Below are 27,571 nucleotides of genomic sequence, written 5' to 3'. Positions count from 1 at the left end.
AGACTCACAACAGCCCCAGACAATAATACTACAAGTGTTTAGACGTGCTTTCTCCAGACCTCCGCAAACTCTGGCCGCCAGAGGGCGCAGCTAGAGGGCTAGCTCACGAGGCCACGCCTAGGGTCGTGTTCGGTGGCGCAGACGCAGTACAGCGGGACTGCGAGGGCCGCGGCGGAGGTGGCGGCCTGGAGGGAAGTGAATGGTTTTACCCAGCGGGCCCTGCGTCGGCCCTCGTCTAGGTCGCAGTACGCGCGGCCGTTTTCCTCTTTCCGCTGGGCCATGGCGTTCACATTCGCTGCTTTTTGCTACATGTTGGCGCTGCTGCTCACCGCAGCACTCATCTTCTTCGCCATCTGGCACGTGAGTAGCGAGCTGGGGAGGGGCTGAGGGAGAGAGAAAGAAGAAGGAGGCGGCTTTCTGCGCTCTCGATCCGCCATTGGGACTCAGTCATCGGCTCCCCTTGGGGAATCGGCCCTGAGGGAATCCCGGGTGCGGCGAGGGAGGAGCCACCGCCTGCGTATTGAACTTCACGCCTCCCGCGCCCTCCCCGTCAGCCCTCTGACATACCTGGCCCCCAAACTCAGTATGCAGCCCTAGGTCCAGTGCAAGCCGCTCTCTTACCTCCTCACCTCCCCCGCTTGCCCAGTTTTAGGGCTTATGTTTTTGGTCCCTGCGCCCACGACTTGAGTTAGCTTTTTTTTTTTTTTTTTAATTAACCCTTTCCTTTCCGACTTAAAGGGAGCTTTTTGCCCGCTGATGCCTGGGAAATCTGTGTCTATTTAGAGATGAGGAAGTGAGGGGGAGGTTTTCCAAGCTCGTAATTTGCCGGTTGGCAGCCCTTCCTTTTGGAAGACCAGGATATGGAGCAGCAATTTACATTTTGGACCTTTTATAAGCTTTATTGTGAGTTTCCTTGAGGGCTCGGGTGGTTTTCCTAAGCACCCCGAGTTAATGCTGTCTTCCTTGTATTTTCTTACCTGAGTACTTCTATCTATCTAGTAGATCTCTATCACTCTGAGGATGAGAATGCTCAGTTCTTTGAGGGGCGTGGCTAATTTTGTTTTTGTAGTTTCCTAGTAGTAGCTTGTACTTTGAGTACTTAATAAATATGAATTGAATTTCAAATACTTGTGAGCATTTAAAGTAAAATTAATAGATTTAACATGCTACTTGGTTTTACAACTTTTGTGAATATTGTTTTTGCTACGGTTTAGTTCTGAACAATTTTAAAAAATAGTGTTTTGAGAAGGCATTCCAGAGTATATATAAGGGATCTTTTAATAATGACATACTATCCATTCTTTCTTATATAGCATTCTTATCCTTATTATCGATCCTCCAAATAAGATCCATCCTAAGTGCCTGGCCTTCCTTAGTTTTCTTTATAGTTATCAGTAATTAGTCAGTTCCATTTTCAGGCCATTCAGCTATTTTCCTTTGATACAATTATATCATGGACCTACCCTCTTTGCCAGTGTAAACTCAATAAATTGGCTGCCCAATTGCATGTTATAATTTAACAATAAACATACTTAATTCATTTAGTTTTCTACTGTGACTTGTTAGGTTCATTGTTATCTTTTGATCAAAAAATGCCCTATAATATTCTAAGGTTTGATCCAGTCTCAAAAAGAAGCAGGTGGTTCCTCTCAAATACCTACATCTCCCTACTTTTTTATGCAACTCTCTGGTTGAATTTATTCAGGACTCACATTTGTATGATAAACTCCTTGTAAGAGAACAATTGCTGATACTATGGTTTACTCAACCAAAATATTTTTTTTTTCTTAAAATAAGATGCCTATGTCAGTTGTATGACTGTAAAGGTGTGGTTTGCTGTAGAGAATTGTTTGTGCTTTATTTATCCCTTCACGTATTTTAATCAAGGATAAACAAAAAAGTCATGATCATAATTTTATGGAGATAAAAAGCGGACACATGGGTCAGTAGTTACTAGTGTTTTCATGATTTCCTACTCCTGCTCCCACATTTTTTGATGTATTTTCTTCTCTTTGAAGTCAGTTCCTTCCTTTCATGATTGTAACTTTGAGCAGTTTTCCATGCTGTATGGTCTGGTTCAGTCCCTCCTCCTAATTCTGAATCTCAAGTGCTTTTTCAGCTCCCTCATGTAACTCTACAGAGACTTGTTCCTTTGTCACTGATTATGAAAATACATTGTTATAGAAATGTTGGAAATTTGGCTTATTTTCTGACAGTCCTTTTTCCTCTCAATTTTATTTTATTGGCATAATGGGACCATCCTCCAAAGATTTTTTTGTACATTTTTTTTTTTTAATATGCTTATTTAGTAACTAAACAACTAAAACCATCTGATAGTGATCTGCTTTAGTGGTATTCATTCTGTCTCTTGTGAACATAAAGGTGTGCCTCATCTCCTTAGAATTTTTTTTAATGACTCAGATTTCAGCTTACTTTTTTATATTGTTTCATTTTACTTTATTTAGCATATGTTTTGCCATATTTCTTTGTGTTTCTTCTGTTCATCATTAATTACATTCAGTCAGCAATCATTTATTAAGTGACTTCTTTATGCCAGGCTCTCTCATAAACTGTTTTCTTACTGTTTTTTAGGACAACACAAATCTTGTTTATGTGCACCCAGAGTGTATCGCATTTGTGGGTTTTAACTCATTCTCCTTTATGCAAATAGCCTTACTTTATTCTTCTCTGGGGACACTACTGTCTCCAACCTTTTTCATTGGTCATCCCACTTTTTTGCCTTCCCTTCTTCAGTTTCTTTCTTCATAAAGGATTCAGTACTAGAATCATCTTTTGTCTGATTCCCCATCAAACCACATCATAAGCATTTATTAAGTACCTACAGTCCTATGTATTAGGCAGGGCTGGGGAACTTTTCTGCCAAGGCCATTTGGACATCATTATCAGGTAATGGAATTCAAGCAGTGGAAGATTGTAGTGTCTAGCTTTCAGCTCATCCTTGCCTTCGGTTACTTTAGGCAAATTGGTGTTGCTGGACTTCGTCCGCCCCTGCTCTAGAGATATAAAGGCAAAAAATAGTCCTTGCTCTCTGAGGGTCAGAATATAATGAAGAAGTAAGCAATACCACATTGGTCATACGTGTACAGTTCTAAACATATTTCCATATTCGTTATGCTGTGCAAGAAAAATCAGATCAAAAGGGAAAAACAGAAAGAAAAACAACAGAAAAAGGTTGAAATACTATGCTTTGATGCACATTCAAACCATAGTTCTCTCAAGGCATATGGGTCTTTCCATCACAAGTCTGTTGGGGTTGCTTTGAATCACCTCATTGTTGAAAAGAGCCAACTCCATCATAGTTAATCATCACATAATCTTGTGTTTCTGTATATAATGTTCTCCTGGTTCTGCTAACTTCACTCAGCATCAGTGCATGTAATTCTTTCCAGGCTTTTCTGTAATCAACCTGCTCATTTCTTATAGAATAATTCTAGAAACATTCCATTCTATTCATATGCTGTAACTTAGTCAGCCATTCCATTCATTTCCAGTCCCTTGCCACTACAAAAAGGGCTGCTACAAACATTTTTGCATATGTAGGTCCTTTTCCCTTCTTAATGATCTTTTTGAGTTACAGACTTAGTGGTGAGCTACTGGACCAAAGGGCATGCAGTTTGATAGCCCTTTAGGCATAGTTCCAACTTGCTCTCCAGAGTTGTTGGATCAGTCTACAACAACACTAACAGTACATTAGTTTCACAGTAATTTTTAAAGAAATAAAGGACAGTTTAATAGCTGGAATAGTATTCAGATAGACTTTGCAGTGATACTAATATATGGCAGTACTACCAAAGTTAATTTATATATGCTTTTAATTCCCTACTCATCAAACTTTCAAAAGGATACTTTATGGAACTCAATATAATAACATTCTTTTTTGGAAAAACAAAAACTTCAGCAGTAGCAGTAATAACAGTTTGAAGAACTCTCAACCAATGGTTAGCAAGGAAGTCAGAAAACTGATCAAAAACACATTATAGAGGATTCTTAGCTAGCATTGAGAGCAGTTCTAGTTCTAGTTCTGGATCATAATTCTACTGTAGAAAGCCAAGCTTGAGGGAGCAGGGGCCTAGGTTGCAGTTTCAAGGCTGAGAGGAGCACTGGCACTTTTGGCTATAGAAGATCTATCTGGTCATCAGGGCCAAGAGAAATGCTAAGGAATTTAAGGGGTGTAGGGTCTCTTCCTAGGAAAAGACCAGAAGAGACCACTAAATTACAACACCTTGAAAGCAACAAAAAAACTTGGTGATACCACCTATTCTTCCCAACTAGTTCTAAAAACAAGCAGCACAAAAAAGCCTGAAGCTTGGAGCAGTGCGTCCCCATCCCCAGGTGAGCAGAGTCCAACCTTAATGTAAAGTTCAAACTCAAAAAACAATCTGAAAGAATAAGCAAACTACAAAAAATTAACTTGACCAAAAAAAGATACTGTGTGGCAGGAAAGACCAAGCCATAAACTCATAAAACCACATTGTGAAAACAGCTATAAGCAAAACCTCAAAGAAAATGCTAATTAGACATTGAGCTCAACAACTCCTTAAAGAGTTAAAGAAAAAGATGAATGATAAAGAGAAAATTATGAAAAGAGATTTGACAACTTGGTAAAGTAGTAAATAGAAGCACTCTCCCCCCCCCCCCAAAAAAAAAAAAAACCTGAAAAAAATAGCAACCTTAAAAAATAAAATTGGCTTAATGATAAAAGAAGCACTAAAGTTTGCTGATGAAAAGAAATCCTTTTTTAAAAAGCTGTATTAGCCAAGTGGAAAAAGATTTACAAAAAGCTCAATGAAGAAAGTAATTCCTTAAAAATTAGAATTGACAAAATGGAAGCTAATGATCATGTGAGACCTCGAGAAACAATAGAACAAAGTCAAAAGAATGAAGAAATAGAAGATGTAAAACATCTCATTAGGAAAATAATTTACCTGGAAAATTGATCAAGGAGAAATCATTGAATAATTATTGGACTATGTGAAAACTATGTTCCCAGAAAGACCTTAGACATCATAATTCAAGAGAATATAAAAGAAAACTGCCCTGATAGCTTAGATTCAGAAGGTAAAATGGAAACTGAAAGGCTCCATTGATCATCTTCTGAAAGAAATGACAAAGTAAAAATGTTGATGACTATTATAGCCAAATTCTAGAGCTTTTAGGTCAAGGAGGAAATATTGTAAGTAGATAGAAAGAAATAGTTTAAATATTGTGGAGCCATAGTCAGGATCATAGAAGATTTAGCTAGCTTCTGTGTTAAATGAACAGAGAACTTGGCATATGATATTCCAGAAGACAACATATCTAGGATTAAAACATGAATAACATGCCTAGCAAAACTTCTGGAGGGAAAATGGAATTGTAATTGTAATGAAATAGAATACTTGGATTCAAACACAAGACAAGAGTAATCAAGGGACTCAAAATTAAACTTTATGTTCCTCTATGGGAAGTTAATACACATAATTCCTAAGAACTCTATCATTATTAGGGTAGTTAAAAAGATTTTAATAGACAGAGGGCTGGGTGTGAGTAGATTATGAGGGGATGATCTCCAAAAGAGTAATGGTGAAAAAAAAAAGGAAGGGGTGAGAAAGAAATGTACTAGGAAAGGGAGAGGTGGAATGGGAACATTTTTCTCAGACAAAGAAAGAAGACTTTTTGCAGTAGGAAGAAGACAATGCTTCAACTTCCCTCATCAGTAGTGATTCAAAAAGGGAAGACTATACATTCAGTTGAGTACAGAAATCTACCTTACCTAGTAAGTATATAAAGGATGAGAGATGAGAAAGATGATAAAGAAGGAGGCTTTAATCAGAGGCAAAACAGACAGGGATAGGATAAGAAGAATTAAGAGAAGCATAAACAGAAGAAAATAAGATGAAGGGAAATACATGAATGGGAAAGGAAAAAGCTCACTTATGAAACATAAGTAAATAGCAGAATGGATTAGAAACCAGAGTGCAACAGTATGTTGTTTACAAGAGGCACACTAAACATTTAGAAAGACAAACCTAAAATAACTATAGCAGAAATTATTCATCAGCTGAAATAGTTGGGTGTAGCAGTCATAATGCAGACAAAGCAAGAGCAAAAATAGATCTAATTTAAAAAGCTAATCAGGAAAACTCCGTTTTATTAATGGACAGTGGAGGTATATCAATTTTTTTACAGTAAATTTCTCTGATAAAGGCCTCATTTACCAAATATTTAAGAAACTGTCAAATTTGGAAAAATAAGAGCTATTCCCCATCTTTTAAGTAATCATAGGACATGAACAGACAGTTTTCAGAAGAAGAAATCTAAACAAAAACAGTTCCTTCCCAGAAAGAACTGGGTGCCCACCAAAGGGGAAAATGTCCTGGATGTAAGATGAAAAACATTGAGAGAAATTATACCTCCACTGTTAAGTATTAATCTTCACTCTGGGATAGGCTCTATGTAAGAGGATAATGTCCTCTGAGCTACTTTATTAAGGATAATTTCCCCACCTATAATATACATTGATTGTGCTTGCGGTATCAAATGCACTATGGCCCCATATAGACCTTCTACTTGTCACAAATTCATATCAGGACATTAATTGGAAATTGTCCAAATCACCTTTCACACTACAGGTTTGATTCTTTGTTATTATTTATATTCTGTCATCTTTCTACTTTACATCTTCCAGAGACCCTTTAGCTCTTTTCCCCCTCATGTCTTTGTTTTGGTTGGTTTTTTCCTTTTTCTCTGCACTAAATTTCTCTTATATTGCTGCTTATTACACTTATTACGTGGGAGAACTAGGATTATTGAATGCTTGAGATCAAGACCTTTAGAATATTACCACCAAGGAGTGTTTTATGATAAAAGCAATATCATAAGGCCCTGTAGTTTCGAGTTTCTCCAAAGGGTTTTCTGCATACTCAGAGCTAGTTTTCCCCTAAAAAAATAGAAAAACTATCCTTGAGGTTTGATTGGGCCAAGTGGGCTTGTTGACATGCTTTCACTGCCTTCTGGGTTATAAAAAAAAAGCTACCCTTCAGGAATTAGTGCCTTTCAAGCTTGAGGGATGTTCCACTGGTTTGTGAATCAGCTCACCCTTATCAGATATATTTTCGCGTAGAGCAAAGTGGAGAATAAGGGAAGTTCACCTCTACCTGACTCAGGACTATTTTTGCCAACTATCCTTTCCATGTGGCTTTGTTAATTCCTAGATGATCAGCTAATGGCTTACTTTATTCTAGTCCCAAATCTGAATCCCAGACCAGTCAGAATTAGGTCTACCCTGCCAGAATTTTCCAGAACTTGCTTTCACCCACAGTCTTTGTGTGTAGGACAATTTTGTTTTCTGTATTTTATTTCTAAAATGCAATGTGGCCAGCTGGCTGATGTTCATAAGTAATGAACTAACTTTATTATTCCCTTTACAGGTATGTTCTACATGTTTTAAAATAATAAAATAAAAGTAATTCTTTTTTTTGGCTTCATTTTAGTATCACAAAATGTGTTTGTGTGCATTCTTTTATTTATAAGCCTACTTTTTCACATAGCATCTTTTGAAGTTTTAAGAGCTTTAAATGAAGAAATATTGAATATATTTAATATTGAAAAATATTTTAAAATGTCTTCAAAGGTAATATTACTGATCACATCTGATAGAAAGATGAATACAGGGTAAATTGTAAAGATTATCATAAACTGATGCTTTCATCTTACAGCTGAGGCTTCTCAGAGAGAAACGTTATGATTTCCTTAAAGTCAGGATTTAAATCAGGAAGTTCTGGTAAATCTTTGTCAGGATGATGATGCTGAGAGGTACTATAATCTAGAAAACCTGTTCCTTAATAAAACTAGTTCTATACTTAGGTGCCTTCATTTGCCTCTTTTCTAAGTGTCTGCATCTTGGCTTGTGACATCATTCAACTTAAGCTATTCTCTCCAAAGTTACTAGTGATTGCTTAACTGACAAATCTAATATTCTCTTCCTCAGTCTTTACCCTCATTGAATTTTCTGAACCATTTGACTCTGTTGATTAATTGCCTTCTCTTAGATACTCTCTTCTATTTAGGTTTTCATGTAGCTGTTCTTAGTTATCCTGCACCTTGTCTGATCAATCCTCCTTAGTTGTCTTTGCTAGAGATCTTCATCAGCATCATACCCCATAAATGTGGCTGTCCAACAGTGATCTGTCCTTGGCCCTTTTCTCTTTTCCTTCTATACTTGTGTTTAATGATCATGTGAACTCCTTTTTCTCAGATCCCAATTCTTGCCTGTCTTCTGAGTTCAAATCCCATATTTCCAACTGCCTGTTGGACATTTTGAATTGGATGACCCATAGATAATCTAAAAATTTAGTGTGTTCAAAACAATTCATTATTGCAATAACAGTTCTGTTGCAATTGCCTTCTTATTGGTCTTTCTGTCTCAATACTCAGAAAGATTTTCTTTAAGTATATGTTCCTGTTCTTCATCTCTTTTTCCTCTACCTTATAACACCATTGTATCCTTTAAGACTTAGGTCTAAGTCAAATATCACCTTTTGCAGGAGACCTTTCTATGCCTCCTTATCTGTAAAGGGCTAGAACTGAGCAATGCACTTGGATGATGAAGCACGTGAGACTAATTGCCAATTGGACAGTTCCCTATTAACTTGTTTGAAGGTTGACCCTCCCCAGCTGTTCTGTGCTGACTTGATTGGTGGGACAAAGAGGGGGAAGTGATGTGTGTGGGAGGAGAAAGAGGAAATTGAGACTCGGAAGTTGAGTCAGTCTCTCCTGGCGTATGAGGGAGGAAAGGTGCTTGTGAGATTATTAGACCTGACCTTGACCGTAAAAGATCAAGAATAAAGATGTTTAGTGATCCTGACTCTGGCTGATTTTTTTGGGAAAACAGAGTTCCAGCACTTATCCACCTGAACCTCCCTGTCTAAAGTTACCTTCTTCCTACACTCTTTGTGTCTTATATATGTGTCTATTGGTTTATGTGCAGTCTTCCCCATTAATAGATAGATTTCTTTGCAAGATGGAACAATTTTTATGTTTTTTCCTTATTTTGTATTTCTAGTTTTTAGTATAGTATCTGTCATATGATTAAGTGCTTGCTTGGTTGAAATTAGGAACAAGTTGAGATTATGAAGAAGAATGTAAATGTCAATGTAATGCTGAAATATTGGTAATGGTAACTTAAAAGAAGTATTTATAATCTTGCAAGCCATGTCTAAGTTATTTTTTTAATAGTTTTTATTTATCAGATATATGCATAGGTAATTTTACAACATCGACCAATTGCCAAACCCTTTGTTCCAATTTTTCCCCTCTTCCTCTTCCCCCCCCCCCCATGGCAAGTCGACCAATACATTTTAAATATGTTAGAGTATAAATTAAATACAATATATGTATACATGACCAAACAGTTGTTTTGCTGTACAAAAAGAATCAGACTTTGAAATAGTGTACAATTAGCCTGTGAAGGAAATCCAAAATGCAGGCAGACAAAATTAGAGGGATTGGAAATTCTATGTAGTGGTTCATAATCATCTCCTAGAGTTCTTTTGCTGATTGTAGCTGGTTCAGTTCATTATTGCTCTGTTGGAACTGATTTGGTTCATCTCATTGTTGAAAATGGCCACATCCATCAGAATTGATCATCATGTAATATTGTTGTTGAAGTATACAATGCTCATTTCACTCAGCATCAGTTCATGTAAGTCTCTCCAGGACTTTCTGAAATCATCCTGCTGCTGGTCATTTCTTACAGAACAATAATATTCCATAATATTCGTATACCACAATGTATTCAGCCAATCTCCAATTGATGGGCATCCATGTAGTTTCCAGTTTCTGGCCACCACAAAGAGGGCTGGCACAAACATTCTTGCACATACAGGTCCCTTAACCTTCTTTAAGATTTCTTTGGGATATAAGCCCAGTAGTAACACTGCTGGATCAAAGAGTATGCATAGTTTGACAACTTTTTGAGCATAGTTCCAAATTGCTCCCCAGAATGGCTGGATTCCACCCTGTTTTCCCATATCCCCTCCAACATTCTGCATTACCTTTCCCTGTCATTCTAGGCAATCTAATCTGACAGGTATGTAGTGGTATCTCAGAGTTGTTTTAATTTGCATTTCTCTGATTAATAATGATTTGGAGCATCTTTTCATATGCATGTCTAAGTTATTTTTAGAGGCATTATGGTGAAGAGGACTGCTAGACTTGGAGGCAGGAAGATCTGTGTTTCAATCCTATTTCTGACATTTATTTAGCCACATGAATTTGGACAAGTTCTCCTTGCACTTTAGTTTCTTTATTTGTAAAATGAAGAGATTGGACTAGAGCTATGCTTCTGGGGTTCCTTTTCATCTTTAAATCTTTGATCCCAGAATAATTTTTAAATTACAAAATTAAGTTGGTTACAAAGTATTTATTGGTATATTGATATAGAGTTAAAATACTTTATTGTCTTATTATTTGGAGCTATTAAGTGTATTTTCACTGATGAAAAAAATTCTAATTGTTTTAATTTTATTTTAGATTATAGCATTTGATGAACTGAAGACTGATTACAAGAATCCCATAGACCAATGTAATACACTAAATCCTGTAAGTTACAATATAACAAAGTACTTCTCATTTTTATTTTAAGGTCTTTGCTTTTACATTGATATAATTATAAATGGTCATTTTTAATCTAAGTAGTACTTATATATTTATTTAAATAGGTAGACTTCTTAAAAATTTTTTTTTCCTTTCATGCTTGAATATTCTGACTTATTAATCTGCTGGTGATCTTGTCAGCTGTCATACTAACATTCTCCCAATCTGCTTTTTACATTGTCGGCACAAAGACAGTTGAAAAGGTCAAAAAGATTAAAAGAGTCAAAATTGCATTAAAGGTGTGTACTGCTTTTTAGTTTAATGTTTTAATGCCACCTTCATTTTGTGGGGAGGGTCAGGAACATTGTATTTATGTAAATGTTTTGTATGGTGTGTTCTTTCATGCCTGTTCAGGTGTGTGATTTCAAATTTTTTCATATTCTGTGAAAATGCTTGCTGATCAAGTGGGGAAAACTGTTACATGCTTATTTATGCACATTATTTTTCTGTGCTATGACTGCAACCATATTTAGATTATTGTATAAATTTCTTTAGTTTTTGATTTAGGGAATTCTAGAGATTTTGGTCCACGTAAAGTAATTAATAATAATAATATCTGAATAATAATAAGATTATGGTCCCATGTAAGTGCATTTTCATGTGCAACAGGCATCTACAATGTAAAATTAACTTCTGTTATATCTTTGAGTTTCCCCTTCCCATCCTTATGAATATCCTGGAATCTTTTGATACTGTTCTTGGTGCCTATGCTGTAATTCAATATATACTATAGGCGTGATGAGAACTTCTTTTGGTATTCCTGATATAGAATCCTTTGTTGAGATTCCTTAACAGATATATCTTAATTGGAACTTTGTTGATGCCAGGAATACTAGTTATATTATTTTTTTAGATAGATTAGTTTGTCACAGGCTTGATTATATCTTATATGTTGATTAATTAGAAACTAAGAAAATACTTATTGGAAATGATATCTCTGGAGTTATGGAGAAAACAGTGCATAGGCTTTCAGGGGAGGAGTACTTTGAAAGGTACTCATCACAATATAGTTTTAAGATATTTACTTTATTATGAATATCTATTTAATTTTTAGCCCCTCTTATTTAAATGAGCAATCTTTTTGCTGGGTCCAAAAATAGAATAGAAGCAAAAAAGACTATATTTAATACTGTAGAGTCTGTCCTTTCTTATGTGTATCATTTTTTTAAAAAGTATTTACATAACAATTCTTGCTTGATATTAAAAGTAATGACAGAATGTCGTTTCTCTTAATAAAAAGAAAAATTTTCAGATTGAAAAAAAAGGTATGTTCTTAGAATATATGCATATTGCAGAGGAAATAAAAGAAGGATTATTTTGATGCACATAGTTTATTTTGCATGGGAAAGTGTATTGATTGTTGACATAATAGTTGTGCATCTGACAGTTTTCCCTATTTAAAATTTGTTTTGAAAGTTACTTCTGCCAAAGTATGGGGGAAGGAAATAATATATCTTTTGCCTTTGTGTAATCTTTTAACAAAGGACAATTTAATGTTTAAATTAAATGTTCTCATTTTTAATCATATTTGCATGAAGTAATTTTGAAGAGTATTCGTTTTCTATTAACTGAAATTCCTAAAGAAATATGATCACAAAAAATGATTTGAAAACTCATTTTTCTAAGAAAGATCTATAAAAATACATTTTAGATTTTTATAGAGAGAACAGATTTTTTGTTAGAATCATAGTTTCCAGTCTATATTATTGTCCTAGTGACTAGATATAAATTTTAAAACATTCAGGATAGGTACTTTTATAGTGTTTTAACCCTTTAAAATAAGAATTCTTAATTTTTTCTTTTTTAACTGGATCTTTAAATTGGACTTCTTATAATTTAGATTTAATTAGTATCACTAATATAGCTTTGAGATATATGTTTGTTTTTAAAATTTTAAATAAAGATACTATGTAGAAGCCTTTGTTTTATCCAAGGAACATTTCTGTGGAGATGCTTGGCTTTTATATTTTTAGATGTCAGATTTAAAAATACATAATTATTCGTGTCTTAGCTTTTAAGTGTTAACTTGAAGATTAGTCTAAATTGAATCATGAAAAGAATTCATAGCAGGATAATAGGCTATTGTTAGCTAGCTTTTATTGTTATTAAAACTTTTTATAACTGTTTTGGGTTAGAGAAACTTTTTGGATTCTTAGAACATGGTCGTCTTAGATATGTGGTATAGCCTTAAAATATTTTTATAGCTAAGGTTATGGCATAATTAATCATCCTTAAACATATTAATTAACTGCTATATGCTAGGGCACAAGGATAAAAAGACAAAAAGTAAAATAATCTCTATACTCTGGAAGCTTACTATTTATTATGGAAGACAGTATATTGATGATATTCAAGATTAAGGCAACATAGGGATATAGGACATTGACAGAATTAAAGATTTTCTATAGAAGATAGTGCTTAAGCAGAGAGGAATTTTATGAGGCAGAAATTAGATTACCTTCCAGGCACAGGAGTTACCTAGGAGGGAAAAAAAGACATAGATGGAGTGTTCTGTGTGAAAGACTGATGGAAGACTAGCCTCACTGAACCATCAAGGTCAATTATACATATATACTCTAGAAAACTCAACTGAAGTCAGGCTTTGAACACCAATAAAAGGAATTTATATTTTAAACTAAAGACATTAGGAAATACCCAGATTTAGAGTAGAGAAGTTGCTTAGTTAAATTCAACTGAATGACTAAAAATTAACCTTAACTAATTTTAAAAAATATTTTCATTTAAAATTATTTGTATGATTAAAATTTTTAATAAAAAATAAAAGTAGTATAAATTTTTTTTTAGTTTATTGTAGTATTTACATAGGTCACTTACATGCATAGATTTTCTATAATGCTTTAAAGTTTACATCATTCATATTTTGATGTGCCAAGTAAAATTTTACTTTCATTTATTTTAATGAAATTTATTAATATTGTCCATGTGTGCTATGCTTTCATTATGCAACTTCTGAGTTGTTACCCAATAAATGAACTTAGCAGTACCAAGAAATGTAATTAATTTCACTGTTTTAATATAATTTCCCTCCTACATTGCAGAAAGTTTGTTTGCATTTGTTCATAGTGATATTCATGACATTGTGCAGAAATTATTGCCTGATCACTACATAGAGAATATAATTTTGAGGTGATTCTGTGGTTTGTAAATATAGCATTTTAAAAATTAAAAGCTTAAAATTCTAACATGCAAAAATCCAGGAAAGCTTTGATTTTGTGAAATATATTCTATTACATTGCATGTGGTCAAATACTTCATTTTTATATTTTATGTCATGTGTAGTTGTGGAAATGGAAATTAGTATACACTAATTGATTTTTAAAAACAATGTAAAAATAATCTAAAAATTTTATCACTTTTGCTACCATCTAATTAGAATTATCTCTTACCCATACCTGAACATCATTATTACATTACAATAATGTAAGATTGTGGACAGAAGGCTAGGCTTGAAGCCCAGAAGCTCTGCAGTCTGACACATTCTGGTTCTGTGACCTTGGAGAAGTCCTTTAACCTCTCCATGTTCTAGGCTGTCTCTCTGTCAGTCAAAGTATTGGTCAAAAGGGTTTCGCCACCCAAGAGTTCCCTATGCCAGTGGACTTGTTCTATCCTTACTGTCCTATTAACTATGAGAAGCAGCGTAATATAATGGATAGAGACATATCCTCCCAGTGAGAGTTTTTTGGATTTTTCCAGCATTGTAAGGGGCTGATCAGCTTTGGAAGAGGAAGTTCCTTACCGTATGTTCCCTGCACAGATGTCGTCATGTGCCTAACAACTTGTAATACCTGAAATCTGGGTGACCTATGAGTAATAAAATGTCTAGATCTCTCCTCAGAGCAGTATAGGCTGTCTTCTGTGTACATAGAAATCCTGCTGTTGGTGGAAAGGTCAGCATAGACATAAAATCCTGAACAGGATTATTCTTGATTCTGAAAAAGCTTTTAATTGAATGAAATTTGTTTTTGACTTTATTCCTAATTAATTTTATATTTGTTTAATATTAACATTAACCTTCTAGACAGGCTGTTTTGATAACTGATTACATATTTTTCTCCCAGCTTGTACTTCCAGAATATCTCATCCACGCTTTCTTCTGTGTCATGTTTCTCTGTGCAGCAGAGTGGCTTACACTGGGTCTCAATATGCCACTCTTGGCATATCATATTTGGAGGTAATATTTGGATAAACTTCTTTTTTTATTATAATTACATTAGGCCAAATTAAAAGTTTATAAATGCTCATTTTAATAATCAAATGGGTGGTCATATAACTTTATTTGTAGCATTTAAAAACCATTTAGAAAACAATGACAAAAAGGAAGGATATCTAGTCATCCAATATTTTATTGCAGTAATCAGAACTGGGATATATGGTAGGGCAATTCTAATTGTTAAAATTTTTCATAGTTTTATCTGGACACCAGAGAAAAACCTGTCTCCAGGTTAGTTATTCACCTTTTTATTGGATTTCTGAAGACATTTGGCACTAGAGATGATTTGTTCAACTCCTTATATTATTTATATTGACTCTTTAAGGTTCAGTTTTACTACTGAAATTATTATCTTTCCTTTTTATTTGTTATATGGAATTAGAAGCTTGTGATTTAGTGCCTCATCTTTCCTGGTTTTGAGAGAAAGAAAACCTCTACAAAAAGGTTTACCTTCCTTTCTGAGTAGGCTAATAAACTATATTTATTACAGGTATATGAGTAGACCAGTGATGAGTGGACCAGGACTCTATGATCCTACAACCATCATGAATGCAGATATTCTAGCATATTGTCAGAAAGAAGGATGGTGCAAATTAGCTTTTTACCTACTATCATTTTTTTACTACCTATATGGGTAAGTTGGCAAAAATATAATGATAAGTAATTTTAGTACCTGAAAATTTGATGACCATTAAGTTTACCACTTTAAATTTTAGCACATAAATAATAAAGAGTGCCTGAATCATAAGATGTAATGGACATGAACATAAAAACATATGTATTTGGTATCTATATGTACATAAACATCTTACACATACATAAAACTGGGAGAAGAACTAGTTTGAAATTTGGAAATTTCTTGGGTAACCTTTACTTTTTTTTTTTTTAATGGTAATGAAAGAATGCTGTTGGATATTAGAGGGGAATAAAGTTTGACTCCTTTATAACCCAGTAGAAACTGATCTCTATAAGGTTTGTTTCTTTTATACCAATTTTGTAAGATAAAAATTAATCATGTTTTGCAAGTTTGAGTAATTGTTAGCTTCTTCTGCCTTTTTTCACCCTATTTCCAGTGGACATCTTTTCATTAGGGCAAGAATTCTTGATCTTTTTATATTGGGAATCCCTTTGGCAGTCTCATGAAGCCTATGAACAAATTATGCTTTAAATGCATAAAATAAAAATACAGATCTCTTTTTTTTTTTTAAAAACAGTTCTCTTTCCAAATTTATTAATGATCTATTTCCAAATTTTATGTCATTTTCTCAATCATCATTCTAATCAACTACTTTGACAATGTAAATCACCTTCTTCTTCTTTCTCCTATTTCTGGATATTGAAATATTTGTAAAATACTTTGCACTTGTATATACTTAGTCTTTCTCTCAAATGATCAAAATTAGCATTATATTGGGCTCAAGAAATTTTGACATGATAGGTACTTAAATGCTTCTTATTTAATATTATTATATTTATTTATTATGATATTGCTCTCTTCTGATTCTCCTCCTGACTGCTTTTTTCTACCCCCTTATTTGGATCTTCATTTCATGCCCACTCTCTGTAAGTGTCCCCCCCCCCCTTCATGTCCACTATCTGTTCTGGCCCCTCTTCTTCTTCTATACCAGTGGTCCTCTAACTTTTTAAATAGGGGGCCAGTTCACTGTCCCTTAGACTTTTGGAGGGCCGGACTAGTAAAAACAAAAACTCACCCTCTGTCTCCGCCCCTCAGCCCATTTGCCCATGGGCCGTGGCTTGAGAACCCCTGCTCTATACCATCACTTGGTGATTACATCAGTTCACATTGATTCAACTATCTTTTTTTTTTTTTTTTTTTAATTTTTACAAACATTTTATACATAGGCAATTTTTTAGCATTGACAATTGCAAAACATTTTGTTCCAACTTTCCCCTCCGTCCCCCTACTCTTTCCCCCAGATAGCATATTGACCCATACATGTTAAATATTCAACTATCATTTTTATGCAGATGTTCCTTAGAACTGTTTGTATATCCCTAAACTCCCTATACTATCTTCCTGACCTCCAGTCTCAGATGTGGAATTGCCTATTGGGCAACTCAAATTAGATGTCCTATGGACATCTTAAATTTAGCATGTCCAAAACTGAATTCGTTATCTTCTCCCCCAAATCCTCCCTGGTTCTTTTTCTTCTTTTTTTTAATAATAATTTTAATTTTTTAAGTTTTGAGTTCCAAATTCTTTTCTTCTCCACTTGTCAAGAAGGTAGGTAATCTGATGTTGGTTATACATGTGAAATAATGCAAAGCATATTTCCACATTAGCCATATGACTTCTTCCTCTCCTCCTGCCCTCTCCCCCAGAATGGGAAAATTATACTTCAATTTACACTCAGAGTTCATCAGTTCTCTCTCTGGGAATGGATAGCATTTTTTTCATCATGAGTCCTTTAGAATTTTCTTGGATCATGGTTATTAATCAGATAAGCCAAGTCTTTCACAATTTATTATCATTACAGCATTGTTGTTACTACTACTCACAATGTTCTTTTGATTCTTCTCACTTCACTTTGTATCAGTTCATAAAAGTCTTCTCAGGATTTTCTGAGACAGCATCCCTCATTATTTTTTATAGCACAGTATCACAGTCATATGCCACAGCTTATTCAACCATTCCTCACTAAGCATCTCCTCTTTCCAATTTTCTGCCACCATAAAAAGAGCTTATATGAATATTTTTGTACATATAGATGCTTTTCCGTTTAAAAAAAAATTTCTTTGGGATATAGAACTAGTAATATTATTATTGCTGGATCCAAAGTATGTACATTTTATCTCCTTCAGCATTTGACGTTTCTAATAGATATAAAGTAGAACCTTAAGAGTTATTGTAATTCGCATTTCTCTAATAGTGATTTTATGATTTTAGATAACTTTGCTTTCTTCTGAAAACTACTTGTTCATATATCCTATGACCATTTGTCAATTGGAGAATGGCATTATTTTTATGAATTTGACTGAATTCTCTATATATTTCAAAAATGAGGTCTTACATCAGAGGAACTTAATATAAAAAATTTTAGGTTGACTTCATTATTTAAGATTACCTTCTAATCAAAATGTAAGTTTCCTTGATTGTTTCCTTTAATTGGGTCTCTTTGTTTTGTCTGAAATCATAATCCCTTTTTTATTTCAGTTGAAACTTACTAGATCCTGCTCTCTTAAGAGTAATTGTGTGAGTGTCTTTGTTTCAAATTTGTCTCTTATAATATATTAAATTGTCGTTTCTGATCCTTCTGTTTTGTGTGTGAGGTCATCCCATTCACATTCAGTTATGATTACTATGTATTTCCTTGTATTCCATTTTCTCCCATTCTTTTTTTTCTTATCTTCTCTTTTGAAAGTCTTATTTTGCTTTTTAACCTCCTTTAGTCAGCCCTCTATTTTATCATTCCCTTCCCCTCCCTTATCTATTTCCCTGTTGAATAAGATAGATTTCTATACTCAACTGAATATGTAAATGCCTATTTTTCCCTCTTTGAACCAGTTCTTTTGAGGGGCAAGCTTTGCCTACCACCACTTTTCTTCCTTCCTTGTAAAAGCTGTTCCTTATGTGCACCCCTTTTATGGGACAAAATTTAAATCCTTCTAGTTCATCCCCTTTTCCTTACCTCTTTATTTTTTTTAGATCATCCCAATATGGTAGACTATGTTATATAAACTATTTTTAACTGTCTTAATAATGACAAAATTTGTTCATTCCTTTGCCTTCTGAAATATATTCCAAGCCATCTGTTCATTTAACGTAGAAGCTACTAAATCTTCTGTGATTCTGACTATGACTCCACAGTATTGAAATTCTTTCTGGCTGCTTGCAATATTTTCTCCTTGACATGGGAGTTCTGGAATTTAGTTATAATATTCTTGGACATTTTCATTTTGAGATCTCTTTTCAGGAGGTGATCAGTGGAGCCTTTCAGTTTTTATTTTCCCTTTGGATCTAAGATATCAGGGCAGTTTTCCTTTATAATCTTTTGAACTATAATTTTTTTTTTTTTTTTTTTTTTTTTTTTTTTTTTTTTTTTTTTTTGCTGAGGCAATTGCAATTAAGTGACATTAGGCCTATTTTTCAAGGTGTTATTTGGGGGGGGGGCTTTCTTTTTTCATAATTTTCTTACATCACTATCATTTCTTTTTCCAATTTCCCCTTTACCCACTCTTTATCTCTTTCAATCCTTCACTAATTCTTATTGGGGCTTAATAACCAATTAGCTTTTTTCTTTGAAGTTTTGGTTGTAAGTTGTTTTCACTTGTCTTCTAATTTTATGTCTTGGTCTTGCTCAGCCAACATAGTACGTATTTTGGTCAAGTTCATTTTTTTATTGTTCGCTCATTTTTCCAATCTATTTCTTGACTTTGAACTTTATGTTAAAGTTGGACTTTTCTCAATTGGGAATGGGGTGGTATTGCCCAAGTTTCTGGCATTTTTTTTGTCCTTATGTTTTGGGATCTTGCTGGGAAAGGGTGGGGGTGGCATATGAAAGTTTTTTGGTGCTTCCAAAGTAATCAAGGGAAAAGTATAGTTACTACTTTATCAAGGAATGACCCCCTGCTTTTCTGTAGCCACAAATGCTCCTCAAGGTCCTTTTCACTTTTGATCAACCTTTCCTCCCTAGAACTCCTTTCCTCCCTAGAACTGCAATCCAGAACTATATATAGACAATAGAGTTGCCGGTCTGTGACAGTTATACCCAGTGCCATCAATGGGTCCCCTGTAACCTCTGATCAATTGTTTGACACACCCCACCTTCCCATCTCTATGCTGAGAGCTCCCAAGGTTGCTGCCAGCTACTTCATATGTATGTTCTGATCAAGCCTCCACCCATCCATGACACAAAAATGTCTCATTTTCACTTCTGCTGGTTCTGCCACTCCAGAATTCAATTAGTAGGGTTTTTTTAATTAAAACTTTTTATTTTCAAAACATATATGCATCATTTTTACCCTCGCAAAAACTTTGTATTCCAAATTTTTTTTCTCTCCTTTTCCCCATCTCCTCCCTTAGATTAATCCAGTATATGTTGAACATGTATAATTTGTCTATACATATTTCCACAATTATCGTACTGCACAAAATCAGATCAAAAAGGGAAAAATGAGAACAAAATGCAAGAAAACGACAACAAAAAAAAAGCAAAAATACTATGTTGTGATCCACACTCAGGCCTCACAGTCCTCTTTGGTGCAGATTGTTCTCTTCATCACAAGATGATTGGAACTGATCTGAATCACGTTATTGTTGAAAAGGTTGTGTGGAGTTCTTTTAAAAAGTCATTTAGAAAGAAATGTTGAGTGAGTTCAGCTGGGTTGCTGCCTCTAATCTGCCATTTAATTTCTAATTATTTTTAAAGAAAATATATTAAAATAAATCCAAATTAAAAAAAAAAAGTTCATGGATTCTTGCTCTAGACAATTATAACAGACATCAGATGGAAAATGCCATCTTGCCATCTAGCAAGAGAAGTATGGACACTGAATGTGGATTGAAACATAGTATTTTCACCTGATTTTTGGTTGGATTTTTCTTGTACAACATAATAAATAAGAAGATATGTTTAAAAGGATCCTACATGTTTAACCTATATCAGGTTACTTGCTATCTTGGGGAGGGGGGATACCAAGGAGAGAGGGAGAAAAAAAAATTGTAACACAATTATCTTACAAAAATGAATATTGAAAACTATCTTTACGTGTGTTTTGAAATATACTAATTAAAAAAAAAAAAAAAACCTTGGTCTAGAGAGGTGGTCAGGGATTGAATATATGGGAAAAGGGGCAGCTAGGTGGTGCAGTGGATAGAGCACCAGCCTTGAATTCAGGAGGACCCGAGTTCAAATATGAACTGACACTTAACACTTCCTAGCTGTGTGACCCTGGGCTAGTCACTTAACCCCAGCCTCAGGAGAAAAAAAAAAAAAAAAGAGTATATGGGAAAGACTACAGAATGGCTGCTATTCAAGCTTGGGAATTGATATATGAAATTAACACATTAGGGTTTTTCTTACCACTTTTATGAGCTTTTTTTCTTTTTTGACTTGATAGTATTTTATTTTCATTCATTTCTGTAAAGTTTTTTGAGTTTTTAATTTTTTTTCTCTCCCCTCCTCAAGACAGCAAGCAATCTAATATGGGTGATGTACAATCATTTTAAACATTTTCCATATTAGTCATGTTGTGAGGGAAAAAGTGAAAATGATATATTTCAATCCGCATTCAAGTCTCCATAGTTCTTTCTCTAGATATAGATGCTTTTTCCATCCCAAGTCTATTGGAATTATCTTAGATCACTGTATTGTTGAGAAGATCTAAGTCTGTCATAGTCGATCATTACACAAATGTTGCTGTTACAATATTTTCCTGATTCTGCTCACTCCACTCAGCATCAGTACATGTAAGTCTTTCCAGGCTTTTTTGAAATCAGACTGCTCATCATTTCTTACAAAATAATAGTATTCCATTACATTCAAATACCACAATTTATTCAGACATTCCCCAATTGATGGATATCCACTCAAATTTCCAATTCCTTGCTACCATAAAAAGAGTTGCTACACATATTTTTGTCCATGTAGGGTCCATTTCCCTCTTTTATGATCTTTTGGGATACAGACCTACCTTGAGCTTTTTTAGTATTTTCCATTATATTGTCATCACACTATTTTAAAAGAGGCTACGATGGTGCCCTTCTATATGCTACCCCAACTCCTTTGCCAACTTTGGTAACTGTGTTGCATAATTATTGAATCTTATAGAGTTAGAGCCTCCAAGGTCATCAAGTCTGACCCCCCCTCACTAGAAGCATAAATCAACAAACTCCCCAATTAAGTAATCATCCAGCCCCAAATCGAAGATTTTCAGTGATGGGGAACTTAACTGCCTTTCAGGGGAAAGCATTTGAATTTTTGAACAGTGTATTAAGAACTTTTACTTCTCCATTGACAGGAGTCCATTAGTCCTTCTATTACTTCTGGAATCAAAACAAGTCAAATCTTCCTAAAGCACAGAAGTTTATCAGATTATTTGGTACAGAAGAGCAAGCATTGGCTTTAGAATCATAGGACCTTGGTTCAAATTTTGCCTTTGATACTATCTCTATAACTTTGAGCAGGTCACTTACCTGGATTTTAGTTGCCTTATTTGTAAGATGTGGGGTTCCATTAAATGACTTCTAATTCTAGTTAGCTCTATAATTAATTATTGAAGATGGCTTTCTTGTCCTCTAGTCTCCTAGTTTAAAACATCTTTAGTTCCTTCTGCTAACTCTTCTGGACCAGGATTTCAAATTATTTTACCATTCTGTTTTTTTATTTTGAACATTTTTCTTAAGATGCAGCATTTAGCGCTATAGAGTACTCTAGATATAATCTAAGAATAAAGTTGGACTGTTCCTCATGTTGAATATTATGCTTCTGTCAATTTGACCTAGTATTGACTTTGGTTTTGCTGTCATATTGCACTGCTTAGTCCAAAAGTATTTATGTGATATGCCAGATGTCATAGTCTAGATGTTAAGAATAAAAATTAGTACATATATGTGTAGTGTAAGTGCTAAAATACTAAAGTCCAATATTAGGCATTAATAGTTAACGTATATATAACACTTTCCAGATGTCAGGCATTGTGCTAAATGCTTTACAATTAGTATTTCATTTGATCCTCAGTATAGCCCTGAGAGGTAGGTATTATCCTGTTTTTACAGATGAGATACTGAAGTAGACAAGCTAAGTGAGTTGCTCAGCTAATATGTGAAATATTTGAACTTAAGAATTGGTCATGTACATGGAGGGGAAGAACTTCACGGCCAGTGGTTTTAATTTTCATAGCAGAGTAAGAAGGAAGGTCATAAGATGAGGATAGTGTAAGGTATTGAGTCTTGAAGTGACATGAAATATTTCTGAGGGGAGGTGAGGAATCAATTGACATCTATTGTTGACTCTTACCACCTTGAATTTTCACTAAAACCTGCAGCTCTTTGAAATATTTTTTTGTAACTTTGAACTTAACACCAACAGAAATGACCTTTTTCTTATGTACTAAAAAAAAAAAAAAAAAAAAGGAATGTATATAAAATTATAAATCCTATTATAGTTTAATAAACATATGGTGCTTTCAAGCATGTTATTTCCAAAATGGTTCTGCTTGTCTGTTTCCCTTTAACCCTCCTTCAATTGTACTTGTGATTTGCCCAGGGTCATGTAGCTAGGAAGTTTTAAGTGTCTAAGGCCAAATTTGAACTTGGGTCCTCTTGACTTTAGGGCTAATGTTCTATGTACTGCATTACCTAGCTGCCCCTGTCATGTGTACTTTTAATATCATTCTTTTCTTCCTCCAGATCTTTTTATATATGAATTGCTGTCTAGCCCCCATCATTTCCTTGTGTAGTTGAACCTAAGTATAAGAGTTTACCTATGGTAGATTTGATCTTATTAGACGTGGCCCATTATTCCAGCCTATTTCACAGTTCTTTCATCTGACATGTTGACTATCCATGCCAGCTTTCTACTAAAGTGAATACAAATCCGTTCATTAATCAACATTTTTTCAGTGGTCTTTCAAACAGCTGAACCAAACAGTGTTCTGAATTAGCTTTTTGAAATAGTCTAGAGCTACATATATTTGTGGTAGTTCTTTGATTATGGAATTACAGATTTAAAGCTGAAATCTCTCTCAAAGGCAGTCTAGCTTAATGCTAGATAATATATAGATAAGAAAGCTGAGATCTGAGAGATTAGGTGATTTCCTCAAAATCCCACAATGGGGAAACCTCAGAGATAGGATTTGAACTCCAGATATTCTTATCTGACTTCGACACTTTGCAGATATGTTTCCAATGAACTGAAGCAGACTTGTCGTAATTGTTTTTATTACCAAGTGTTCAAAAATCTGTCTTCCTATTAGTAAATTGTAATTTTTTTTCCAAGAAATTAACATCTTGACCTTTAGTTTTCAAAATATCAATGTATCAGTACTTGGGATGTAATTATTTTGCTTTTTCTAACAAAAGTATTTGAGGATTTATCATCTCAACTACCTTAGGTTTCAGTTTCCTATCAAATCACTGAAGATTATTCTGAAAATTAATTTCCTTGCCTGTAGCAAAAAGGAATAGTTTTGCTTTCTCTCCATATAAGAACAATTATTAAGACTTTGGAGGTTCTATCCATCTGATACCTTGATAATCCTTGTCAATCCCAGGGTCAAACATGAACAATTCCTGTATTGAGAAAGAAAAAGCTACTGCCCTATCAAAGCCAAAATCCCCACTTTGCCTGAGCCCCTTTAAGTTTATGATAGAGCTCCTCCTGATCCATACGTTAAAAAAGTTGACAGTTGTTCAACAAGATTCCGTAGATGAGTCTGGATGCTTTTTATATAGTCAAAAGCAGGAAACCCTGACCTTGACTTTCTGATCTTTCTTTCTGGTTCTGATCTTGCTTACTGATGCAAGATGGTATTTAGAAGAACATGGGTTCTAATTGTGACCATACTACTAGTGTGATGTTTAAATAAACCACTTAACTTTGCCGGGCCTTAGTTTCCTTATATATAAAATAGAGAGTTGGACTTAATGACTTCTGAGGCCCTTTCTAATTCAAAGTCAATCTTTAATCAGTTATAGCTTTAGCAAACCTTTTCTTTTTTTTTTTGTTTTCTGTAGTATTTATTGAAAGCCTTAATTCACACTGGATTTAGTCGTCAAGAAGAATAAATAAATATGGCTGCACAGGAAGCATTAACAAGCTCAGATTTGATTTATAAATTTATATTTTATTACATCACTTTCATTTCAGAATATATCTACTTTCTACTCTCCCCAGCCTTTCACATCTTTGTTTCCATTTTTTCCTACTACAAAAATGCCGTTGCATATATTTTGATATGAGATTTTGTTTTTTTTTTTAATCATTGGCCTTCTTTGGCTATGTGCTTAGATGTGGAAACTGCGTCAAAAGATATGCTTTTAAGTCATTTTCTTAGCAGTTTACAAATTCAAACTTTTAAGGCCATGTATGAAAGATGGAAGTACACAAAATACAAATAAAAGAGAAGTACAGTGTTTTAAAATCATCAGGTACTTTTAGATATATAATCTTATCTGTATTGATGTTCCTCTTACTGATGCAAATCACAGCCTATCCAGGCCTGCCCATCCACCTCTTGTACATGGCTTTTAAAAATCTGTAGTTGTTAATGAGTTTCTTGTATATAGCCACAGTGGTCTTTATTTCCTTAATATTTATTTCACATAGACATCAGCATATTCTTTAGTCAGGAGTTTTAAATCTTGCATAACTCTTATTTTGAGAAATTATCTCTCAAAGTTAATGAACATGACTGGTTTTTCCATTAATTTTCCAATTCTGATAAGACTTTTTTTCTTATGAAAGCTTTTTATTTTCAAAACATATTCATGGATGATTATAAAGCACTTTTTGTAAGTAAAGCACCAAACTAGACCCTTGAAATATTAAAAAAAAAAAAAAAGAAAAGAAAGAAAGAAAGAAAAGAAAGAAAGAAAACTTACTTACCAATATGTAATGACAGAATTTCTTTAATCCTTGGAGAGTCTTCCATTCTTCAGCCAACTTTTAGTCTTAAGCTAATGGGAGCCTTTCAGTTTTACTTTGATTTACCAGATTTGATTTTTTCCTTTGATTTACCAGATCAAAACATCGCTCCCTATAGATTGTCTCCACTTGAATGCATTTGGTTTTTTGTTTTGTTTTTTTAATAATATAAAAATTTTTTGAGGGCAGAGTCCATCTCTTTAACATTTGTCTCCCCAGTACTTATACTTAGTTACTATAGCTAAGTATCATGCTATCTTGTTGTCCTCTTGCTTGCTCTATGTGTATACACACACACACACACACACACACACAGATACATAAGTGTTCATGATACATCACTTATCATTTCTACTTGAGCAATAATTTCTTCCTTATTTATCAGAATTGGATCCATGATAGCACTTTCACCTCCTTTGTAAAAGCTGATATTACCAACAAGATTAATGCACTTCTTTAACAGAATAGGATCTTAAGTAGGTATATTAAGTAGAAATTGCCCTAACAAAACTATCTCTCCCTCAATCCAGCTTTATGGCTATAGATTTTTTAATCCCTTTAAAAAAAACTTGCCTAAATGTTTTATACCATATTTTGCTGCTCAGCTTAATAGATTTCCATAGTTGTCTATATTCTTGCAATGTACTATTCTACTGCCATTCTATTCATTCCTTTTGGGGAAAATAAAAGTGTATCCTTAGGCTATAGTCTTCCAGATTGTTATATAAATAAGTCCATGTCTATCCTAAAGTGCTGTTATAACAGTTGAAATTTGAGGACATAGAGGACCACTATGAAAATGAACTATTTTACCTTCTTAGTTTGCTGTTCAGGAAGGAATACATCACCAATAATACTCATGATTGGGAAGAAATTGCTTTAAATTAACGATGTTTTTCTTCTTCTTTTCAGCATGATTTATGTTTTGGTGAGCTCTTAAGATGATATACAACAGACTCAGTCCTGTTAAGTGCATGCAAAAGCCACAAAATGAAAGGATTCTACCCAACAAGAACCTGTTTGCAAGATTAGCTTTTGGAATATGATGTTACTTTAAAAAAACAAAAAACAAAAAAAAACTTATTTTTCAAATGTTTCCACTTTTTTTTTGTGGAAAGACTGTTTTCATATGTTATGCATTAGACAAATTAAATGGAATTACGTATAAATGAATATAAAAAGATTACCTCTGGTATTGACAGGTTTGAATTTGTACTCCCTAGGAACAGCCATAATTTTCTGAATAATTGTATTAATTACTGACTGTCCTTAGTCTGGAACTTTTTGTTTACAGGAGCCTATAGTAGCTTATTTTGGTTTTATTGAAATGATGATTATAGCTATTGGAGATCAAGTGCTTTTGAAGGACTGAAAACTTTGTATATGTGTGACCTTGTAGGAAGCCTCATAAGTTTCTTCATATATCATGTAGAAGATTACATGGATATATTTGCAGAAGTAATGATGGTGGGATTTTTTTTGAATATTAGCCCTGTGTATTGCATGATCTAGAAATTTCCCATAATAGCTCATTAAAATTCATATACTTTAATTCTTAAAAATAAGTAAATTTATTGAGAATATATACTAAATTATCTTGGAATGCATTTAAAGTTATTTTAAATGTTTTCATTTGTAGCAGTCACTTAGTAAGAAATTCGGTATTCAAATTACTGTTACAATCTAGTTATAAAAGATATTCTTAAGGACTTGAAACTTATACCTTAGATGTTCAGAACAGAAAATGAAAGAGAACATTGTGTAACTATCCTGCTGTTCTTTAGTGCAATACAATAAAAGTCTAAAATTAAGACTTCTTTTCAGTGCATTGTTTTAAAGATTGCAGATAGCTACTTAAAATTGCTTAATCTACGACTACAATAAATTCATATTAGATACATTTTTAAACCAGTATTGTTATGGGTTTTTTTTTCCACTACTGACTCCAAAAGGAACATTTAAAATTTCTAGGCATAGTAATCCTTTATTTTCTTTTGGCATTTTAGTGATATGTGTTTTGACAAATTTATAAAGTTGGTTTCTCCTGTTTTTTGAGGATTAAAAGGCACTTTTAAAT

At 33.9% G+C, this 27,571-nt stretch overlaps 1 protein-coding gene across 2 annotated transcripts; it reads left to right on the top strand.

Moving 5' to 3' along the window:
* The first annotated feature begins 149 nt into the window (after positions 1-149).
* On the top strand, positions 150-27,305 carry CNIH1 (cornichon family member 1). 2 transcript variants are annotated; one of them, XM_074290531.1, is made up of 6 exons: positions 158-360; positions 10,534-10,602; positions 10,848-10,895; positions 14,736-14,848; positions 15,378-15,521; positions 26,407-27,305. In XM_074290531.1, the coding sequence occupies exons 1-6, from the start codon at positions 280-282 to the stop codon at positions 26,432-26,434; spliced, it is 483 nt and encodes a 160-aa protein (XP_074146632.1). In that variant the 5' UTR covers positions 158-279; the 3' UTR covers positions 26,435-27,305. The 2 variants fall into 2 exon arrangements, with proteins under 2 accessions (XP_074146633.1, XP_074146632.1); XM_074290532.1 differs by lacking the exon at positions 10,848-10,895 and having other exon boundaries at positions 150-360.
* The last annotated feature ends 266 nt before the right edge of the window (positions 27,306-27,571 follow it).

The sequence above is a fragment of the Sminthopsis crassicaudata genome, chromosome 2 (genome assembly GCF_048593235.1).
Source record: "Sminthopsis crassicaudata isolate SCR6 chromosome 2, ASM4859323v1, whole genome shotgun sequence".
NCBI lineage: Eukaryota > Metazoa > Chordata > Mammalia > Dasyuromorphia > Dasyuridae > Sminthopsis > Sminthopsis crassicaudata.
The sequence above is the reverse complement of the archived record's forward strand: the minus strand, read 5'-3'. Positions and strand labels throughout refer to the sequence as shown.

What these genes read in the sequence shown, in the direction of transcription:
- CNIH1 (XM_074290531.1), top strand. Translation starts at nt 280, where the DNA reads ATGGCGTTCACATTCGCTGCTTTTTGCTACATGTTGGCGCTGCTGCTC. An exon ending in TCTTCTTCGCCATCTGGCAC is followed by an intron (nt 361 to 10,533) that starts GTGAGTAGCGAG and finishes ATTTTATTTTAG; the next exon opens with ATTATAGCATTTGATGAACT. An exon ending in AATGTAATACACTAAATCCT is followed by an intron (nt 10,603 to 10,847) that starts GTAAGTTACAAT and finishes GTCGGCACAAAG; the next exon opens with ACAGTTGAAAAGGTCAAAAA.